Source organism: Eurytemora carolleeae, unplaced genomic scaffold (assembly GCF_000591075.1).
Source record: "Eurytemora carolleeae unplaced genomic scaffold, Eaff_2.0 scaffold439, whole genome shotgun sequence".
NCBI lineage: Eukaryota > Metazoa > Arthropoda > Copepoda > Calanoida > Temoridae > Eurytemora > Eurytemora carolleeae.
Genome location: NW_019396473.1, coordinates 11,643 through 31,589, shown reverse-complemented (window position 1 = coordinate 31,589; position 19,947 = coordinate 11,643). Strand labels below are relative to the sequence as shown.

Here is a 19,947-nt window from a genome sequence, read left to right as displayed (position 1 = left end):
TTTCCATCTTCTTTTTCAAGTGAGTCAATTAGTGAAATAGCATTTATCTAGTTTTTATCCTTGACGTTAGCGGAATACAAATCACCCGTTATACTTCTCATTTCAGATATGAAAAATTATGATCAATCGGAAAAATATAATCTTGATTTTGAAGAGCTTGAAATATATGATGAGATGATCTTGAAAAAAGTAAACAATTAATCTCGTCGTAAAGCCCAAAGTTTTTAACAATGAACTAATTAGTGATCATCTGTTAATCAATTAACGTTAACACAAAGCCTTGTTAAAACTAAACTCACGGATATATAATATATTTCTTTTATAAATTGTATAAATAATATATACATTTACAATGCACACTGTACATACATGATTTGTACATAGATTAACAAAAATCATTGGATTTCGTAAAAAAGCTTCCAAAGCAGTTCCAGTTCAGAGAAAAATGTCTGAGTTTAATCAAACAGATCAATATTCTTGATTAACTATTGGCTCTCTGTTTATTTTTCCAATGCTTAGTTTTAAAGAGACATTAAAAACCACATTTTTGCCAATATGAAATATAAAATCATTTAGCTCAATTCTCAGTGGTTTGTGATAATATAATGATTGCTTGATCTTGAAAATTTATCTTTAAATACATCCTTGGAATTCATGGTTATCTTAGGAATATTAAATTCTATAGTTTTCCTGGATTTCATATTATTCAACAACATTGGTTAATTTGGCATTCATTGAAATCAGTTTAACTCCGAGGTCAAGCAAAATGGTTTCGGCGTGAATTAAAGGAAAACTTATATAACTCCAAAGTCTATAGTTTCTGTTGATTCGTCAAGTTTATCAGCCGCAGCGTTCACCTCCAGTAGTGTATCTATACTGCTGATACTCAACCCCGCCATCAGCTTACGAGCTGTTAAACTTTGGAACTTAGAGCTCAGGTCGGCAATAGATCCTAGATCACTGAGACTAGGATGGTCTGGTACGGAGTCTGGTTTCAGGGTGGATTGAGAGGAGGACCGGGAGAGGTCGGAGAGGCTGTCCTCGTATATTACCTCTTGGTCCAGGTGACGGTTGTTGTGGATTGTGTCGACACGATTCTTACTCAGCTGGGTTCGATTGTTAGAATTTTTATCATTCGAGTTTAGTCTGAGTTCGAGTTCTTGATTACTCTTCTCTATCACTATTAACGTATCATCGTAAAGGACGGAGTCTAGAGAGCTGGGACCCGAGAGAGAGCTGTGCCCACTCCCACTGTTGGAGCTTTCCGAGTTGGAACTACGTGATGTTGCATTTCTTTTGATCTGAGGAGACTTAACTTGGTTCGGAGATTCTCTTCTTGGAGAGTCCTTGTCATTAGATCTGGGCGTAGCTGCAAAATGAACTTGTTTCTGCGGGGTGGGTTTAGTTGAGGAGGAAACAAGGGAAGGTCTCTGGGGAGCAGGAGAACTGTTGGTAGTTACAACGCTCACTCTACCTTGAGTAGGTGGGCTCATTGGTCTATAGGGTGGAGCAGAACTGTATGCAGGAGGTTGGGGTTTGGTTGCTGAGTATAGACTAGGTTGGCTGTATATATGAGAACTGTTGTTTCCGTCATAGGTTTCCGTTCCCGGAGAATATATAGGAGGAGACTGGGGTAGAGGACGACTGGCAGGGTTCCGAGTTCCGTAATCTCTCTCGTAAACGACAAAGTTTCCGTTCGGACCGTTTTTCACTTGAGTAGTGGAAACAGATGGAGAATGAAGGTTGGGTCGGGTTGGTTTCCGTCTTACATGAGGTGGAGTCTGTGTCTCTACAGAGTTCAAATCAAGAGTTAAAGATCTGGACATTTCAAGTTCCGGCGGAGGAAACTGGGCGGAGAACGTTAAAATCTCTTTTTTGGGACTTCCGTTGGATTTCTTTCTTCCAAAGATACGTCCGAGGAAGGAATTTTTTCTTTCCATTTTTTTGGGACTTGGACTCGTTCTCTCCTCCTCCTCCTCTTGGTTTTTTGTATTCTCGTCAACCTCGTTCATTATTGCAAGTGCGTCCTTCTTTGATAACCTTAATGATCCTCCTTTAGACATTTGTTTTATGGATTTCTTAGAAATCCTCAAACTCTGACTCCGCTCCAGTGTGGCTTGAGTTTGTGGTGACTCCTGTAGAGATGAATCTGTTGAGCTGTGAGCAGAGCTATGGTTGGAACTGGAGGGGCTTGACGAGCTCAGGCTTATTCGTCCTAGTGGAGGAATGTTAGGACTCATGCCTCCAGGGTTCTGGGTCGGGGAATGTCTGGGACTCAGCTCTAGAGGACTCCAAGGAGAATGTCTCTGATGAATCAATCCCATCGGAGAAATATTGTTCAGGTTTAGATTCTGCCTATGCTGCTGCGGAGGCGTGGCTGTCTGGCTGGAATGTAAAGGAGAGGTTGGCCAGGAAGGTGCGGCAGGCCAACCGTTGGAGGGAGGTGTGGTCAAACTGTATCCATTGGTTTGCAGTTCGGTTTGACAGGCATTCTCTCTGGTAACTCGTCGGACAGGTTTCTTCGTCTTAGGTTTAAGTTTAGGAAGCGTGGATGGATCTGGAGATACAAGGAAATATCCTTTTCCAGTGTAGTAAACCTTCCTCTTCTTGATCAGACTACCAAGAGCGGCGTGGACTGTGGCGGGGAGGTTGTTGGTGGAGAGGGCCGGGAAGTCCCTAGAGAGCCTGGAGAGGATTGTGTTCATGTCTGCTACACACTCGGCTTGCTTTAGTTTATGCAGTATTAAGCATAGAGTCTCATGTAGTCCAGGACTTGGGGCCTAAAATTAATAATTTCTTTAACTTTGCACCATTATTATTATAATCTTAAAATTTTATTTTATTTAGATTCTTTTAATTTTTAAATTGATGAATTTTCAATGACAGTTAGCTGGCAAGCTGCTGAAATGGTTTATCAGTTTAATTGTTTGTGTTAATCATACATCTCTATTTTCGGTAAAACATTTTACGTTTCTATTAATAATGTTATGGATGTTATTTAAGTTCTATTTACCTGTAGGAATGGTGTTACACTGCAGCCCCCTGAGAGTCCTAATCTGTATATAGTATATCCAGGAGGGGTAGAGAGAGAGTGGGAGGCCCAAGCTTCTTGTAGGATCTTAACTCCAGAGCTATCCGTTAAAATAACGTTTATTTAAAAATTGACAAATATTTAAAGGCAATGTTGTGAATTATTGTGGCACTTTTAAAATCAAGATTCTCTGGTAATGTCTGGAATATTTTCTATGGATGTGGTTTCAAGATTCCCTCCATTTATGTTTAACTCAACACAGCGGCACACTTGAAATTGTTGCTGAATACAACCGGTTTCGATAAGTGTACACACACTTATCTCTGTATCAGACGAACATACAAAGGTTTTAAGGGCACCGTTGTAAATCGAGCACTGCAATCTCTTTACATAGAGGTTCTCTTGAAATTACGCTTACAGTCCCTTTAATTAAAAAAATGTTTAATTGTGGTTGCAGATTAGTGTTAAAGCAACAATGGATGATCTTGTCAGTCGATTTTAATTTTTAAAAAATATTGTAACACTAGCGAATATGATAAATAGTTCACACCTGGACCCTACACTGTTATTAGGGTTCACGCTTCAAATCTCTACAAATATTATTATTGTAATCTGGATCAATGACAGGTTTAGAAGAAAACAAATTGAATAATTAAGAATCAAAAAAGTGAAAACATAGTTTTGACACAAATTCTCAGAGCATTGTTTCAACCTTTCAAAATTTGAGGCAAATCGGTCAAGGAGTTATAATCGGACGGGCACACAAAGAGAAATAACTACGTATATAGATGGAAGGATAAAAGGATTTTTAAATACGACATGAAAGAGTTTATTAAATATATTTATAAATACAATATAGAGGAGATAGCCTAATAACTATTTATAACACTGTTGTTTTGGTTTGAAGTGTAAGCTCGGGACAAAATTAAATCTAAAAAGGCGAGAACCTTCTCGATAAAGAGAAAATTTCTGTCCAAAAACTTTATTGCACGTCGTGCCAAAATAATAGGTGATATAGGTAATTTAATGAAACGTTTGTGCACTGTCTTATTTCAATGGCTATTTCTAGATCAAATAAGCTTTGAAACAAAGCAGAAGTCAAAATATAAAGCTGATTTCAATTTTGCTTTTTTTTATCATTTCAATTGTAAAAAAAAATATTTTGAAAATGTACTAACTTTTGTAAAGAAAATTCGGGAACCAATCAAAACTTTATAGCACACATGCTATAATGTACAGCAAATTTAACATTTTAGCACAATGATTACTTTATAGCACGTTTATTATGAAATTCACGATGAAGTGTAGAAGAATGATAAAGTACACTATAGTTTCATAAAAGTATTTAAATGATTATAAACCAGATAAAGTAAAACTGAGATTTATAATTATTTAGTTGAAATAAATTTATAGATATGATATAGAATGTACGGATTAATAAGTAATTTTACGAACAGAAATAACCGTAAAACTCTGGAATATGAAGACGACTTTAAGACTAAAGTTATGACTTTTATAATTTCATTGGACATAAAACACAGCAGTTGTGCATTTTAAACAGACTCATTTTAGTTAATAATTGATTCGATAAGTTACTTGTAAAACTATTTGCTTTGTAACACCATAAAATACACTTAATTATTGCTTAAATGTCGTCTCTTTATTCCACAGTTTTCTAGTTCTCACTGTATATATATCTTTAGATATCATATAGAATTGATAGATAGATAAAAAGACAGATAATTAAAGAGAACTTGTTGCGGGGGCAGATATACATTAATTTTGTCTTGGCCAAGAATTAACGAGAAAAAGAGCGCTAGTTAATTAAACATGATTAATGGCTGATAATAAATGTTCTAGAAAGATAGATAAACATTAAGACCCGGCCCCGTTAAGGCATTTTAAACTCATTTGCCTTTTTAATATGTTTTGTTAAAGTCATTGAAACAATCATAAATGCATCCATTTATCTGATATTCTCTGTCAAAGTTATCATTAGTTCTCACAGATCAAGGTTCAAAGTAAAAATATTATTTTTAAGACATGCAGTGTAATTCTATTAGCTAGCCATGGATACTTTTTAAATCTTTCTTTCCAACCCTCAAAAATGATTGACAAGTAGGCGTATCTCCCCTTCCCCAGCCCCCAGTACGGATCTGGTATCAATGGACAGGACCGGAGAGGTGGATCCTAAAAACCGTCTTCCAAGTGAGGAATCTGTTACTGAGACGACACTTGTGAAGTTTTGAGCTGACAGATCCATTATCTTCTTATATCCAACCCATAATCTCCGACACGAGGAATATACACGCAGGGTTCAGAGAACACCCGGAGAACTTGGCCTTCAGTCTTCTCTGTATTCAGACATAACCTTGTAAGCTTTAATCGTCCGGTACTAAAGTTATTCACGGTTGAAAACCCCGCTGAAATTTTCTAACTTCGATCCCAAGCTTTCTCAGGGTTTTACAAGGTTTTAGCAAGATGGGAACTCCAGGCTTAAAGAGTTAACACAAAGAACAAACTAAAGTTTCATGTTCGGGTCCAAAACCTTGAAGAATATTCACAGGATTTATAAACATATTTTATTTAAAATTAAATTCTCGACTATTTGATGAACAGAAAACAAAACTCTTGACAATTCGATGAACAGAAAACAAAACTCTTGACAATTCGATGAACAGAAAACAAAACTCTTGACAATTCGATGAACAGAAAAAAAACTCTTGACAATTCGATGAACAGAAAACAAAACTCTTGACAATTCGATGAACAGAAAATTTTTTTTGACAATTCGATGAACAGAAAACCAAACTCTTGGCAATTCGATGAACAGAAAACAAAAATTCTTGACAATTCGATAAACAGAAAACAAAACTCTTGACAATTTGATGGCCAGAAAACAAAACTTTTGACAATTCGATGAACAGAAAACAAAAATTTTGACAATTCGATGAATGGAAAACCAAACTCTTGACAATTCGATGAACGGAAAACAAAACTCTTGACAATTCGATGAACAGAAAACAAAAATTCTTGAATATTTGATGAACGGAAAACAAAACTTTTGACAGTTCGATGAACAGAAAACAAAACTCTTGACAATTCGATGAACAGAAAACAAAACTCTTGACAGTTCGATGAACAGAAAACAAAATTCTCGACAAGCCGATGAAAAGAAAAGAAAACTCTTAAGTTAATGAACCAAAGACTCTTTTTTATAATTAAAGTAAAAAAAACTTGAATCTATACTTTTTTCAACCACTTTTAAACATCGGAACAATTCATAGGTTTATTTTAAAAAAATAGCAATATTTAATTGACATTGAGAAAATACTTGACAATCCGAAAAACAGAAATGTTCAATGAGAATACCATCTGTTAAGAGTAGAAGAGTGGAATAATAGACATGAAGAACTATTTGCCTGAACTATATATTCGTATAAAACATCTACATGCACGACTGCACCTGATGAGAGTTAAAATGATAGGAAACAAAAGATGAATAAAAAGTTGAATAAATTACTGTTAAACTTGGTCGATTATACTTCATTATCCCTCTTCTTTGGATGCATCCAACAGGGTTTGCTCTTGGTTTGCTCAGGCAGAAAATTGTTAAACTTATCAGCCGAAGCAGGAGAAGAAGTATACAGTCCAATAAACAGGAGTTTTCTTCAAATTAAACTCGGCATAAACATTGTTTACTATTGTAAAATTATTATATACCCGTTTTAATTAGTGTTAAGGACAAAACTTGTTTAAGGTGCAATATGTGGATGAAAACTAGTTAAAGAATTAAGAGCAAAACATGTAAGCAGCAAAACTAGAAAAAAAATAAGTGGAGAGCGAAAAGAGTAAAGTAGAATTTAGAAAGAATATCTTTTAAAGGAGAAAAACAAGTTAAAGGGGAAAGCAAGAAAGTAGAATGTAGAATTAAAATCAGTCGTAAAAGGATAATAGATGAGCAGAAGAATAAAAATATTAGATTGACAAGAAAAACTACATTACCATAGAAAAAAATGCACAGAAAAAAAAGATTTGAACAAAAGCAAAATTCAAAGAAGGTATACCAAATGAAACTTACTATTAAACAAATTTAAAAATCGGATCCAGCTTTTTGAGGAAGAAAAAACTGGTTGAGGAAGTAAAAGACCAAATGTTAGTAAACAAGTGAGTTCTTGAATAGCAAAACTAGCAGATAATAAGTCGGAGCATTAGTTTAAAAATATAAAAGTAAAACTAGTTTTGTAAAAAAAACCTACTGCGCAAACTTTTACCATGAGCTAAACTAGTCCGAGATATGATCTGTATCCAGAGTATATTAGAGCTGTGTTGGTAGTTATGGAATGTGAAATATTTTGACAGATCAAGATTGTAGAATAAACTGCTCCATGTGCAGGCATTAACACAGGAGAGGCAACGGTTTATCTAGATCTGATTAATCCAACTAAAATTCTTTTTATATAACGATGCTTAGCTTTCGTGTTAACAGACTTTGACCATATACAATGTACGTACAAGGAGCTAAGGAAGATGTTAATAGAATCTAGATCACTGCAGTATCCGGGTTCCCACGCTCTCTATAGATTTTAGAAGAAACTTCAACCCAGAAACCTTATTTCTTCTTATAGATCCACAGAGTATACAAGAAATTGAATGACTTCTATGAGTTTCCTAGTCCTAGTTCCATAGAATATGAAGAACTAAGTTTATCGAACTCCTGAATCCAGAGAGTATGCAAGAACTAAGTTTTCCTAACTCGTATTTCCATAGAGCATGCAAGAACAAAGTTTCCCTAATTCCTAGGTCCATAGAGTATGTAAGAACTGAGTTTTCATAACTTCTAGGTCTACAGAGTATGCAAATAGATCCAAGAACTGAGTTTCCCCCCATTCTAGTTCTGAGATTATATGAGTACTTATTGTTTCCTATACCTACTGGAGCAGTGATTGTACTGAATCATAAAACAGAGAACATTGCTATACATTGAATCCAAGATTTTATGAGAACTTGTTGTTTCTTATACCTACTGGAGCAGTGATTGTACTGAATCATAAAACAGAGAACATTGCTATACATTGAATCCAAGATTTTATGAGAACTTGTTGTTTCTTATACCTACTGGAGCAGTGATTGTACTGAATCATAAAACAGAGAACATTGCTATTTCTTGACTCGGAGATTTTATGAAAACACAGTGTCTCCTAATCTCAAGATAATATTTAGCCTGAACCCTAATCATCCCATTTTGATCACATGATTTCCCACACATGAGGTTGGACAATATCATATAACAATTGTTAATATATTTATAGTTTGCCAACATGAGCATGTGAATAAGACCCTAGTTATAATGCAAAGAATATCATATCTGTATTCTGTATGCCAGTTTTCCACGTTTTTAAACGAGTCCCTTTACTAGGATTGTGAGCATAGTTTAAATGAACCCTTTTCTGTTTTAAGATTTTCATGAAGTTACTAACGGACCCTTTAAACCTTTTTCCGAGGAACGAAAAAACTGAACGGAAGGATTATATCTCCATCATAAATATTCAGATAAACTTTTCTAAAAGGGTTTCTGTAATTTCAATTGACCATCTATTTATAGAGTGGATGCAAGATTTACAACAGTACCCTTAAAAGCTTTGTCTGATCAAGTATGATGAGATAGCAATGTTTATGATTTTGAAATTGAGGTTTCTCTACAATAGTGACTTCCCCATTAATACTACAGGAAAACCAGGCAGAAATTATCAGCATTAAACACTTTTCAAGCTACAAAACCTACGTTATCTTCCACATTCTTCAACAGACAAAGCTTTTAAGGTACCGTTGTGAAAGTACGCTTACAATCCCTTTAAAGAACATTGTTGTAAACAGAAAAAGAATCTCTTTAAATGGCGGGTAAAAAAAGGGTCCGTGCGAAAGCTTCAGAAAAGTTTAGCATTGAGGAAAATGAATAAGCTATGTGCGAGGGTGTGAGGAACTCATTAAAGATTCTAAATAGGACGAGTTCTCAGGGACAGTTGGAGATATCAGGGGAACAGGATACAAGGACAATTTAAGGAATAATTGGTTTAGATTTGAAGGAAGGAATTTAGATAGATTCGGACTCAAGTGCCGGTTTAGGAGAGAAGTTTGGAATGAGATGAGTTTGTTATACGAGTTATACTAGGTACCAGATTTAATAAATAGCGATAAGTGGTTTATTGTGTTGACTTAGTTCAACCAATTCTCTTGTGCGCCGGGTCAAGCTAAAAAGAAGTTGTTCATTTATGTTTCTCTATTCATTAAATCTTGTCCTTGGAACTGTTGGAATCGAATTTAACGAATTTGAGCTAGGTAGCTGAACTACCTGTACATACTTATTTACAATTCTAAACTATGTAGATCATGGACAAATCCTGAATCACCGATTCAAGATAAGTGGTTGAACCGTTACTAGACCTAGCTCAAATTTAAAAATGTATACGCTTTTATCTTATCTAAAGGATAGGGTATGTGAGATATTTAATCGTTGTCATGTACAATCTCCTCTTTATAATATGGCGCGGTGCGAGGGTCATAAGAAACCGTGGATTTATCAGTGAATTTAGTTACAGGGTTTCCCGCAAAGGATGAGACTTAAATGACCACCTAAAGCTTAAATAAAATGTAGTATTTCTAGTATATTAGGATACAGAACTAGACATATTATAATAGTAGGATACAGGACTAGACATATTACAGTAGTAGGATACAGGACTAGATATATTACAATAGTAGGATACAGGACTAGACATATTACAATAGTAGGATACAGGACAAGAGATATTACAATTGTAGGATACAGGACTAGATATATTACATTAGGGAAGTTTGTGTAGGTGTCGGAGTATACCTAGGATAACAAGAGGCGGGAGTTTGTGCTGTATTATAGAGATTCAAACTATGAAAGGAGAAGATTTAAAGAGATAAACCCCTAAAAGGATTAAAATATCGTTTGTAGGTAAACGGTGCGGTTCATGTTTCCTCTCCGAGACACTTTAAATACAGCCCGTATATCCTGCTGTAGTAGGAGAACAAAAACAGTTCTAAACCTGGATATTCATCTTAACCCTTCGCTACAGCAATCCGCTCTAAGCAGTTTTTAAATATTTAGGAACTGGACGAGGAACATGGGGGGGGGGGGGTAATCACAGGATTGAAAAGAAAGGTAAAATCATGAATAATCATTTCTTGGAAGGCTTTTACAAAATCCGAGATCCTACCCTCAATCCAGCCTAGAACCCCCCCCCCCCCTGTGTCTAATCCAACCAGGATAATGTATTTTAGGAAATCAAATTCAAACATTAGTAAATTGTAAGCTAACCTGGTATTTAAGGCCGAGGACTGCCTTGAGGAAGGGCAGGTTCCAGAAATGGATAGAATTAGACTCCTGAACCTCCTGGAACACCTGGAGACCCTCAACCTCCTGGCAACACTGGGTAGAGAAGGCGTGGCAGGTGGGACACTCCCCCTCCCCCTGGAGCAGTCTACCGCCCAGCTCCCCCTGCTCCCTCCTGAAGATCTGTATGAGGAGGGTCTGCTGCATCAATGCTATAGTCTCAACCTGAGAACTCACTGAGTTCCCATTCTCCTGAAATATGATAAATTGATTCTAACATCTGGTCTTTTGTTTTTAGACACTTTGTAACATTACACAAGAATGGTTAAAAGTGAAGTTTCATTGGGTTCAACATAATGTTCTGACATTAATAATTCATTGATGGATTCCAAAAATGTTCAAAGATTTACAATGTAAATCTATTTTGTCTATTAAACCGTGAATAGTCCCATTCAACTAAAAAGATAGTAATATGTTGATTCTACGTCACTCCTCTCTTTATCTGATTAAAATGTCTAATCAAAAATCAGTTATGAATGATTTGATTCAGAAAAAAATCAATTACGCTAAATGAAGCATTGACGTTGCATTAAAGTGTTTGAATTTAACTACTTGAAAGCCTGTCTATAAGTACAAATGATAAATTTGAAAAAAAAACTTTTAGAAACTTAACCTTCATTGAATATACAAGATTAAGGTAAAAAGAAACTGAAACTATGAAACTGAAACTGAAAGTTTAGACTTTAAAACATCGAATTATCAAAATTTGATAACGTTTTTCTGGATAATACGGTGTTAGAGTTGTGATTGCATTCCGACTCAAATACCATAATTTATTAGCAGTAAAATATTAAGATGATAACGATAACAATTGCAAGATGCAATCAAAACCAAAGTATTGCGTAATTTAAGCAAATGCAATCCACAATCTGTAAAATACTGCAGCTGAATTTGCATGCAACAAACCAGAAATGACAACCCTAATTATTTGCAATTTTTCCAGATAAAGAACCACGGAAGGATTCCAATTTCAAGTTGAAATAAAATCGTAAAGGTTAAATTAGATCTTTTGTCTTTTCATGAATTTGCAACGAAAGGGATTAAAAAATGTAAAATTAAATATGAATAAAAATTTCTTTTTCAGTGGTTCATGCATTTTAAAGACTAATCATTTAAGTTGTTTAACTTCAATGCTTAGACAAACTTCTTCCACCATTTCGCATTTTTTCCATGAATTTCAATCAATTATTTGTTACAATTAGGTGTAATTTCCTTATATTGTTAGACTTTTCACAACCTCTAATTTGCTGATTACTTCATCTTTGCCACCTGATGGTGTAAACCTTTGATGTTTCACACTTAGACTTTTTGATTTAGTAGAACTCATAGTTTGTGATAAAAAGTATTGTAACATCAGAGATGGAATTTAAAGAATTTGAGCCGCGGTTTAAATCTGCCAAAACCCGGTTTAAATTAAGCTCCGGCTTAAATCTTGAAACATTTGATACCATTTTAAGTGGAACCAACCATATTTAAGCCGCGGCTTAAATTTAAACCGCCGCTCAAATTCTTTAAATTCGGCTACAGGTTGCAACAATAGAAAGACAAGAAAAATAGCGGTTGAACATTGAATACCCCCTATAGAAGCATTAGAGGTTTGGATCATGTAAAATAAAAAAGGACAATGTAGGAGTACAACATCAAATATAATTAGGACAAGATGAAAGAATATAAAACAATAAAGGACATTTACAGAGATTTTAGAACACCCAGAATAAACAAGATTTACCTGAGAATGATTATTCTCCTGAGCAGGATTGGAGGATGAGGATGAGGATGAGGTTGAAAGGTATAATGTAGACTCCACATGTCTGGAGCTAAGGCACCCTACTGGCATAGTGTTGCTCTCTCTTGTATCTTCGACCGCGACGTGATTCCGCCTTCTAGTTTTCTCTCTGTATCTGTGTAATGTTTACTCTAGGTACAATATAGAGCTGGGATGAGATATGAACGAGGTGGAACACACAGAATTCATTCTGACACTAGATTTATTCTTCTCTAACCGTCCCTTCTCCAGTAGGTGTTTTCTATTGTTCTCAAGCCAGGAGTAGTCTGAAATAGAAATCATTTTATTTTCAGAGTACGGAGAATATTCATCTTTTGGCTCAGACGGAGATCAGACATTTGCTATTTATATTTGCAAATACAAATAGAAGATGATTTAACACATGTGTGTTTACTTANAATTAAAACGCCAGAAAAAATGTCGGTTTAAATTGTTGAAATGTCTGAAATGAATGATTGAAATATAATTATATAATATGGTGAATTGTGAGGTTCAGCTCGTTTTGAAGAGTGCAAATGATCTTTGTCTGGAAGAAGCTTCCGAGTAATTATACTTGAAACCATGGTTCCCATGACTTTAGCCTACTTAGGGTCAATCCTAGATCCTAGTTCGATTCTAACCATTAGTTCAATCTTATCTAGATCTTGTTTTTCCTGCAACTAATTACATGTTTACAAGTAAATATACCAAAACCAACCCAGAGAAAACTTTAAATTTAAAGAATTTGACCGGAAAGTGTAATTACAGATCTTAACTTCGTTTAGTTTAGTAAATTTCCCTTAACTGAAAATATTTTTAAAAATCAATTGTCACATATATAATCTGTCAAACAACAATATAATCTGTCAAACAGCAATACAATCTGTCAAACAGCAATATAATCTGTCAAGTCAAACAACAATATAATCTGTCAAAGAGCAATATAATCTGTCAAACAACAATATAATCTGCCAAACAGCAATATAATCTGTCAAACAGCAATATAATCTGTCAAGCAGCAATATAATCTGTCAAACAACAATATAATCTGTCAAAGAGCAATATAATCTGTCAAACAACAATATAATCTGTCAAACAGCAAAATAATCTGTCAAACAGCAATATAATCTGTCTAACAACAATATAATCTGTCAAACAACAATATAATCTGTCAAACAACAATATAATCTGTCAAACAACAATATAATCTGTTAAACAACAATATAAACGCCCTAAAATACCAAATTAATCGATATAAGTACTTAACCTAACTACTAATTGATTCTAACTACCTAATAATAAATAGATTTCTACTTTTCCGAAAATCAAACCAAACTTAATTGATTTGAATGTCAAACCAACCCAATTAAACCATTTCTGATTTTCAAGGCAATCAAGGAATTTTACCGAAATAGATTAAAAAGTTTCCAAGTTTCTTTAAACCGTGCTGATGAAAGGAATCTTTAGTTAGAACCTGATCACAATAAAATCAATCAATTTTGCTTCATCATCGTTCTTCCATATATAGACAATATGATTATAGATAGAAAACAGGCAATCAATTTGTCAACTATTCAGTTAGTCAACTAGTCAACTAGTCAACTAGTCAACTAAACAACTAGTCAACTAGTCAACTAGTCAACTAGTCAACTAGTCAACTAGTCAACTTGTCAACTAATCAACTAGTCAACTAGTCAAATAGTCAAATAGTCAACTAATCAACGAGTCAACTAAACAACTAGTCAACTAGTCAACCAGTCAACTAATCAACTAGTCAACTAGTCAACTAAACAACTAGTCAACTAGTCAACTAAACAACTAGTCAACTAGTCAACTAAAAATTATTCAGTTATTCAACTTAACAACTATTCAGTTAGTCAACTAAACAACTAGTCAACTAGTCAACTAATCAACTAGTCAACTAGTCAACTAGTCAACCGGTCAACTAGTCAACTAGTCAACTAGTCAACTAGTCAGCTAGTCAACTAGTCAACTAGTCAACTAGTCAACTAATCAACTAGTCAACTAAACAACTAGTCAACTAGTCAACTAAACAACTAGTCAACTAGTCAACTAAACAACTAGTCAACTAAAAAAACTATTCAGTTATTCAACTTAACAACTATTCAGTTAGTCAACTAGTCAGCTAGTTAACTAGTCAACCTGACAATAAGTCAACTAGTCAGCTAGTCAACTAGTCAATTAGTCAGCTAGTCAACTAGTCAATTAGTCAGCTAGTCAATTAGTCAGCTAGTCAATTAGTCAGCTAGTCAACTAGTCAACTAGTCAACTAGACAACTAACCAACTAGTTAACCTGACAATAAGTCAACTAGTCAGCTAGTCAACTAGTTAACTAATCAGCTAGTCAAAAAGTCAACTAGTCAACATAGAGTTAACTAGTCAACAAATCAAGGAGTCAACTAATCATCTAGTCAATTAGTTAACAAATCATCCAATTAACTATTCAACTATTCAGTAAGTCAACTAGTCAACATGTCAACATGTCAACATGTCAACATGTCAACTTGTCAACTATTCAGTTAGTCAAGCAGTCAACTAGCTAACAAGCCAACTATCTAACTACCCAAATTTAGCCAACTAGCTAAAATTCATTCAACAAGTGAACTAACAAATCTCTCTCTGCTTTATTATTTGTTCCGTTTGTTTTATGTTTATGATTTTACTGCAGAGCATATATTGTGCTCATCTTGGCTCATTCTAGTATTTAGCAGTTTTTATAGTTTCCAAACATTTCTTCAGGTTCTTATAATCTTTGACAGTTATTGTGACTTCACTAAAATTAACCAATTCTTGAGTTCAACTCTGGCCTGACTTCTCACCCCTCTGCCTCTTTCTGTTCTAACTGTATACCCTGAGTAGTTATAATGATGAACCTGAACCTGGCAAATAATGGATTTAAATCCCTCCATGGTGGTAACTGGGATCACCAGGATTCTCATCTCAATGAAATGCATATATTTACTTAGCTCTGGCTTACTGCATAGATTAAACTGATAAGCACTGTCAATAGAAGGTGAGGTTTAAGAGAGCAGATCTATGCATGTTTCTTATCAGGCGACGCACAAGTATGTAATCAAGGGAAGAGGGAGAATTGGGGGGAGGTAGGAAAAGTAGGAGAAAAAGAAGAGGGTTAATGGAGGCGAGAAGGGACGAGGGGGACGAGCAGGCTCGTAACCAGGATTTGACCGGGGGGGGGGGTGCAAATAGTCGTGCCGCAAGCGAAAATTTGTTTGGGGGGGGGTTTTAAGTGATTTTTAACAATGTTTGGTATGTGTTTAAGTGGTATGGTTGTTTTTATTACATTGTGAATGCACACTAAAACACTATTTAAGCTTATAAGGGTTACATTAGTGTCTGAAAGGGGGGGGGTGCAAATTCGTCATTGCATCCCCCTTTTAGAAAAAGGGGGTGCACCTGTCCCCATGCACCCCTCCCCCCCTGGTTACGGGCCGGGGGACGAGTAGGAGAGAATGGCAGAGAAGTAAGGATATAGAGCTAAGTAGAAGGTAAGAATTAAGGTAATTTGGAAAGCCTGGAGAAATGAAATGTGGATAGAATGAGATAAAGAGATGAGTAGAACGGAGAAATAAGTGTGATATAGAGGGACGGAGGGGAATGGACTGAGAAACAAATTATGATGGAGAGAATAAAGTGAGGTTGGATTGTGTATTGTGGAGTTCATGGATTGCAGGTGTAAGGACGAAAAGAGAGGTAGGAAGGGGGAAAATTGGAAGCAATCTAAAAGACTGGGAGCCAAAAGGAGATTAAAAGGGAGATTAGACTGGGAGAATAGAGTGGTAGCAAAGGGAGATTAAATTGGGAGCAAATAATGAATAGCCCTGGAGCAAAAAAAGAAGATATGTCTGAGCAAGGAGAGAACAGAGAGAGGGAAAGGGGAGAATAGAGTCTTGGCAAAGAGAGAATAGAGCAGGAGCAAATGGATAATAGAGATAGAGCAAAGGGAGAATAGAGGAGGAGCAAATATGGGATAGAGTGAGAAGGAATGCTGGGATAGATAGAGTGAGGAGGTAAAGGAAATGGAAAGAAGAAGGATGGGACAGGGAGAAGGGGGAAAGGGAGGTATATATATATGGAAGGATGGATAGAGTCGGGAGGGATAGGAGAGGGAAATAAGCGGTATTGGAAAGGGTGGATAGAGTCAGGATTGATAGGAGAGGGAAAGGGGAGGTATTGGGAAGGGCGGATAGAGTCGGGAGGGATAGGAGAGGGGAAAGGGAGGTATATATATGTATATAGGGAAGGGTGGATAGAGTCAGGACTCAGGAGTGATAGAAGAGGGGAAGGGGAGGTATAGGGAAGGGTGGATAGAGTCGGGAGGGATAGAAGAGGGGAAGGGGAGGTATAGGGAAGGGTGGATAGAGTCGGGAGGGATAGAAGAGGGGAAGGGGAGGAATAGGGAAGGGTGGATAGAGTCAGGAGGGATAGAAGAGGGGAAGGGGAGGAATAGGGAAGGGTGGATAGAGTCAGGAGGGATAGAAGAGGGGAAGGGTGGATAGAATCTGGGAGGGATAAGACTAGGGATACAAAGGTGGAGGATAACACGTATTATTTACTCCCAGTTGTCTCTGTTAAATGTCATCAATTCCTAATTTTAACGTGAATTGTTTTGTATATATTTGTCTATTTTCCTATCTGTCTTCCTGACATTGATTACGCTGCCCTAAAGTATAAAGTTTCATTGTTAAAAATCAAGGGCAGTAAACTGCAGGATTAGGTTTCAAACAGATTCTGAAAACTGTTGAAAATATGAGAAGTGTGGGGCGCGTGTGGTGTTCTCCCAACTCTGCCGCGCACGTAATAAATCTGAGTTAAAGTCTGGTTAAAAGCGCGGTATGTTGCGTGCTTAAGTGCGTGATTATAAACCTGTAGTTCAGAGACCAACGGATTATCAGATTAATAAAAAATAAAAATTTGATTTTTACAAATATCGAAAAAAAAAGTTTTGAGAATACTCCGAACTACATAAATCCTAATTATTATGAAAACATGGTATACAGGATCCTGGAACACAAAGAACTCAATCGACCATCATAAACATTCGGATCAAATTCTCAACATAATTCTATCAATTCTACTAATCTAGAATTTAATAGGATTTACAAAAGATGACAAGAAGGAAGGACTGAGTTCAACAACTCACTCTTTAAAGGGACTGTCAAAGTAATTTCAAATGACCTTTCGCTCATTTAAAAAGTTTCATGCACCAATTCACAACGGTACTCTTTAAACCTTCATCTGAGTAACAATATAAGACTCACCAATTCACAACGGTACTCTTTAAACCTTCATCTGAGTAACAATATAAGACTCACCAATTCACAACGGTACTCTTTAAACCTTCATCTGAGTAACAATATAAGACTCACCAATTCACAACGGTACTCTTTAAACCTTCATCTGAGTAACAATATAAGACTCACCAATTCACAACGGTACTCTTTAAACCTTCATCTGAGTAACAATATAAGACTCACCAATTCACAACGGTACTCTTTAAACCTTCATCTGAGTAACAATATAAGACTCACCAATTCACAACGGTACCCTTTAAACCTTCATCTGAGTAACAACTATAGAAGATCGTAAGATCGACAATAAAGAAATTATGTAAAAAAACCCTTCAGGAGCTTTTTTAATAACTTATTTTTATGAAAAATGACATCATTATTCAATATTTTTTTTGCCGGGGGGGGGGGGTTAAATTTATGCCTTATGTTTTTGTAGAATAAAGCTGGGTTTAATTAGGTTCATTAGACTACAGTAGAAGGTGGACACCTAAAGAGGGTTTAGGTTCTTTTACGAATATTTTAAGAAAACAAAGATAGTTGAAGGGGTGGGGGGTTACAAAGATTGCGTACAGGATAGGGAAGAGGTGGGAGGAAGAAATGATTGCGTATAGGAGAGGGAGGGGATCGCGTCCGCTCTACACATAATTACTTAACATTACGTATAGTTGCAAATGATATGCAGTTTAAAATGTTAAAATGTTTTGATACTTTGATCTCTTCAACCTCCCCTAAATATTGTTAGAATCCAATTCCGATTTTACCGGAAATGAAAGGTCCAGGTAACCGGATATAATCAGATCTAAAAAGTTTGATTGTTTAAACAACCTTTAACCAGCACAGTAACCCCCTTCGAACCCTCATCCGCAATATTAAGTTACCAATTTTAGGTTTCAAGTCAAGGTCTATAAACCAGGATTAAAAGTAAAGAATGAAAATATAAAGAAATAGGGTTAAAGGTGCTTAAAGTGTTTCATTTTCATTTATCGGTGTTGTTCTTCAAAACAACCTTTTTTCTTGTTAAGCGGATTAAAAACTTGAAACGTTTATCTGTCTTAATGAATGTAATGGAGTGTTTACGGTGAGGTTTACCAAGGATGTTTCGTGTCTCCTCTTTATAGTGAATACAGTCAATACATGGTCTACAGTTCATGGTCAGAATATATCAATTCAATGCAAAAATTATATTCATAGTTTGACCTAGAGTTTCTCTATGTCTAGATCTAGGTGAATATATATTGATGGATTGACCTAGAGATTCCCTAGGTCTAGGTCTAGGTGAATATATATTGATAGATTGACCCAGAGGTTTCTCTAGGTCTAGGTTTAGGTAAATATATTGATAGATTGACCTAGAGATTCCATAGGTCTAGGTCTAGGTGAATATATATTGATAGATTGACCTAGAGTTTCTCTAGATCTAGGTCAAGGTAAATATATTTATAGATTGACCTAGAGATTCCCTAGGTCTAGGTCTAGGTGAATATACATTGATAGATTGACCTAGAGTTTCTCTAGATCTAGGTCTAGGTGAATATATATTCATAGATTGACCCAGAGGTTTCTCAAGGTTTAGGTCTAGGTGAATATATTAATAAATTGACCTAGAAATTTCTCTAGATCTAAGTCAAGGTGATTATATTGATAGATTGACCTAGAGGTTTCTCTTGGTCAAGATCAAGTTCAAGGAAATATATTGATAGATTGACCTAGAGATTTTTCTTGGTCTAGGTCTAGGCGAATATATTGATTAATTGGCCTAGAGGTTTCTCTAGGTCAAGGTCTAGGTGAACATATTATTGTTTCTCTAGGTCTAGGTCTAGGTGAATATATTAATAAATTGACCAGAGGTCTCTAGGTCTATATTGATAGTTTGACCTAGAGGTTTCTCTAGGTCTAGGTTGAGGTGAATACATTAATAGGTTGACCTAGAGGTTACTCTAAGTCTAGGTTGAGAAAATATATTGATAGATTGGCCTAGAGGTTACTCTAGGTCTAGGTTGAGGAAATATATTGATAGATTGACCCAGAGGTTTCTCTAGGTCTAGGTCTAGGTGAATACGAGTCCTGGAGTTGGTTTCAAAATCTTACATTGTTTATCAGTTCGCCTCCAGGTTTACAAAACAATAGAGTAGATTGCAACATTCATTCAATTCAATCATATACTCTATATACTCTGTACAATACACATATATATATATATATATATATATATTCAACTATAAGTTGGTAAACCCACATTTTGTTAAATATATATATATATATATATAATTATTTAGATTTAAATATTGGAGGGAAAAGGAGAAAGTACGGAGCACAATGCACAGATAAAAACATGAAATAAAAACTTGCTAATTAAGCTTCCCTTTAAAGATAAGACTATTTTAGTATGACTTTTCC

The 19,947-nt window shown here is 35.5% G+C and overlaps 2 protein-coding genes across 2 annotated transcripts in view; both read right to left on the bottom strand.

Annotated features, from left to right (window-relative positions):
• Nucleotides 1–320: 320 nt before the first annotated feature.
• LOC111703931 (serine/arginine repetitive matrix protein 1) lies at nt 321–3,142 on the bottom strand. Its single transcript, XM_023476028.1, has 2 exons — nt 3,014–3,142; nt 321–2,780 (listed from the first exon to the last, which is right to left on the bottom strand). Exon 2 carries the CDS (start codon nt 2,703–2,705, stop codon nt 795–797), a length of 1,911 nt encoding a protein of 636 aa, XP_023331796.1. The 5' UTR covers nt 2,706–2,780; nt 3,014–3,142; the 3' UTR covers nt 321–794.
• Nucleotides 3,143–5,301: 2,159 nt separating this feature from the next.
• Nucleotides 5,302–19,947, bottom strand: part of LOC111703927 (uncharacterized) — a 22,079-nt gene continuing 7,433 nt past the window's right edge. The window contains exons 2-4 of the mRNA XM_023476024.1: nt 12,184–12,506; nt 10,380–10,646; nt 5,302–5,385 (exon numbers count right to left, since the gene is read on the bottom strand). Coding sequence (XP_023331792.1) covers nt 5,302–5,385; nt 10,380–10,646; nt 12,184–12,291 — 459 coding nt within the window. The 5' untranslated portion in view covers nt 12,292–12,506. The remainder of the gene's footprint in view (nt 5,386–10,379; nt 10,647–12,183; nt 12,507–19,947) is intronic.

Bases quoted from the DNA above. Each gene is read 5' to 3' on its own strand.
- LOC111703931 (XM_023476028.1), bottom strand. From the start codon at position 2,705: ATGAACACAATCCTCTCCAGGCTCTCTAGGGACTTCCCGGCCCTCTCC.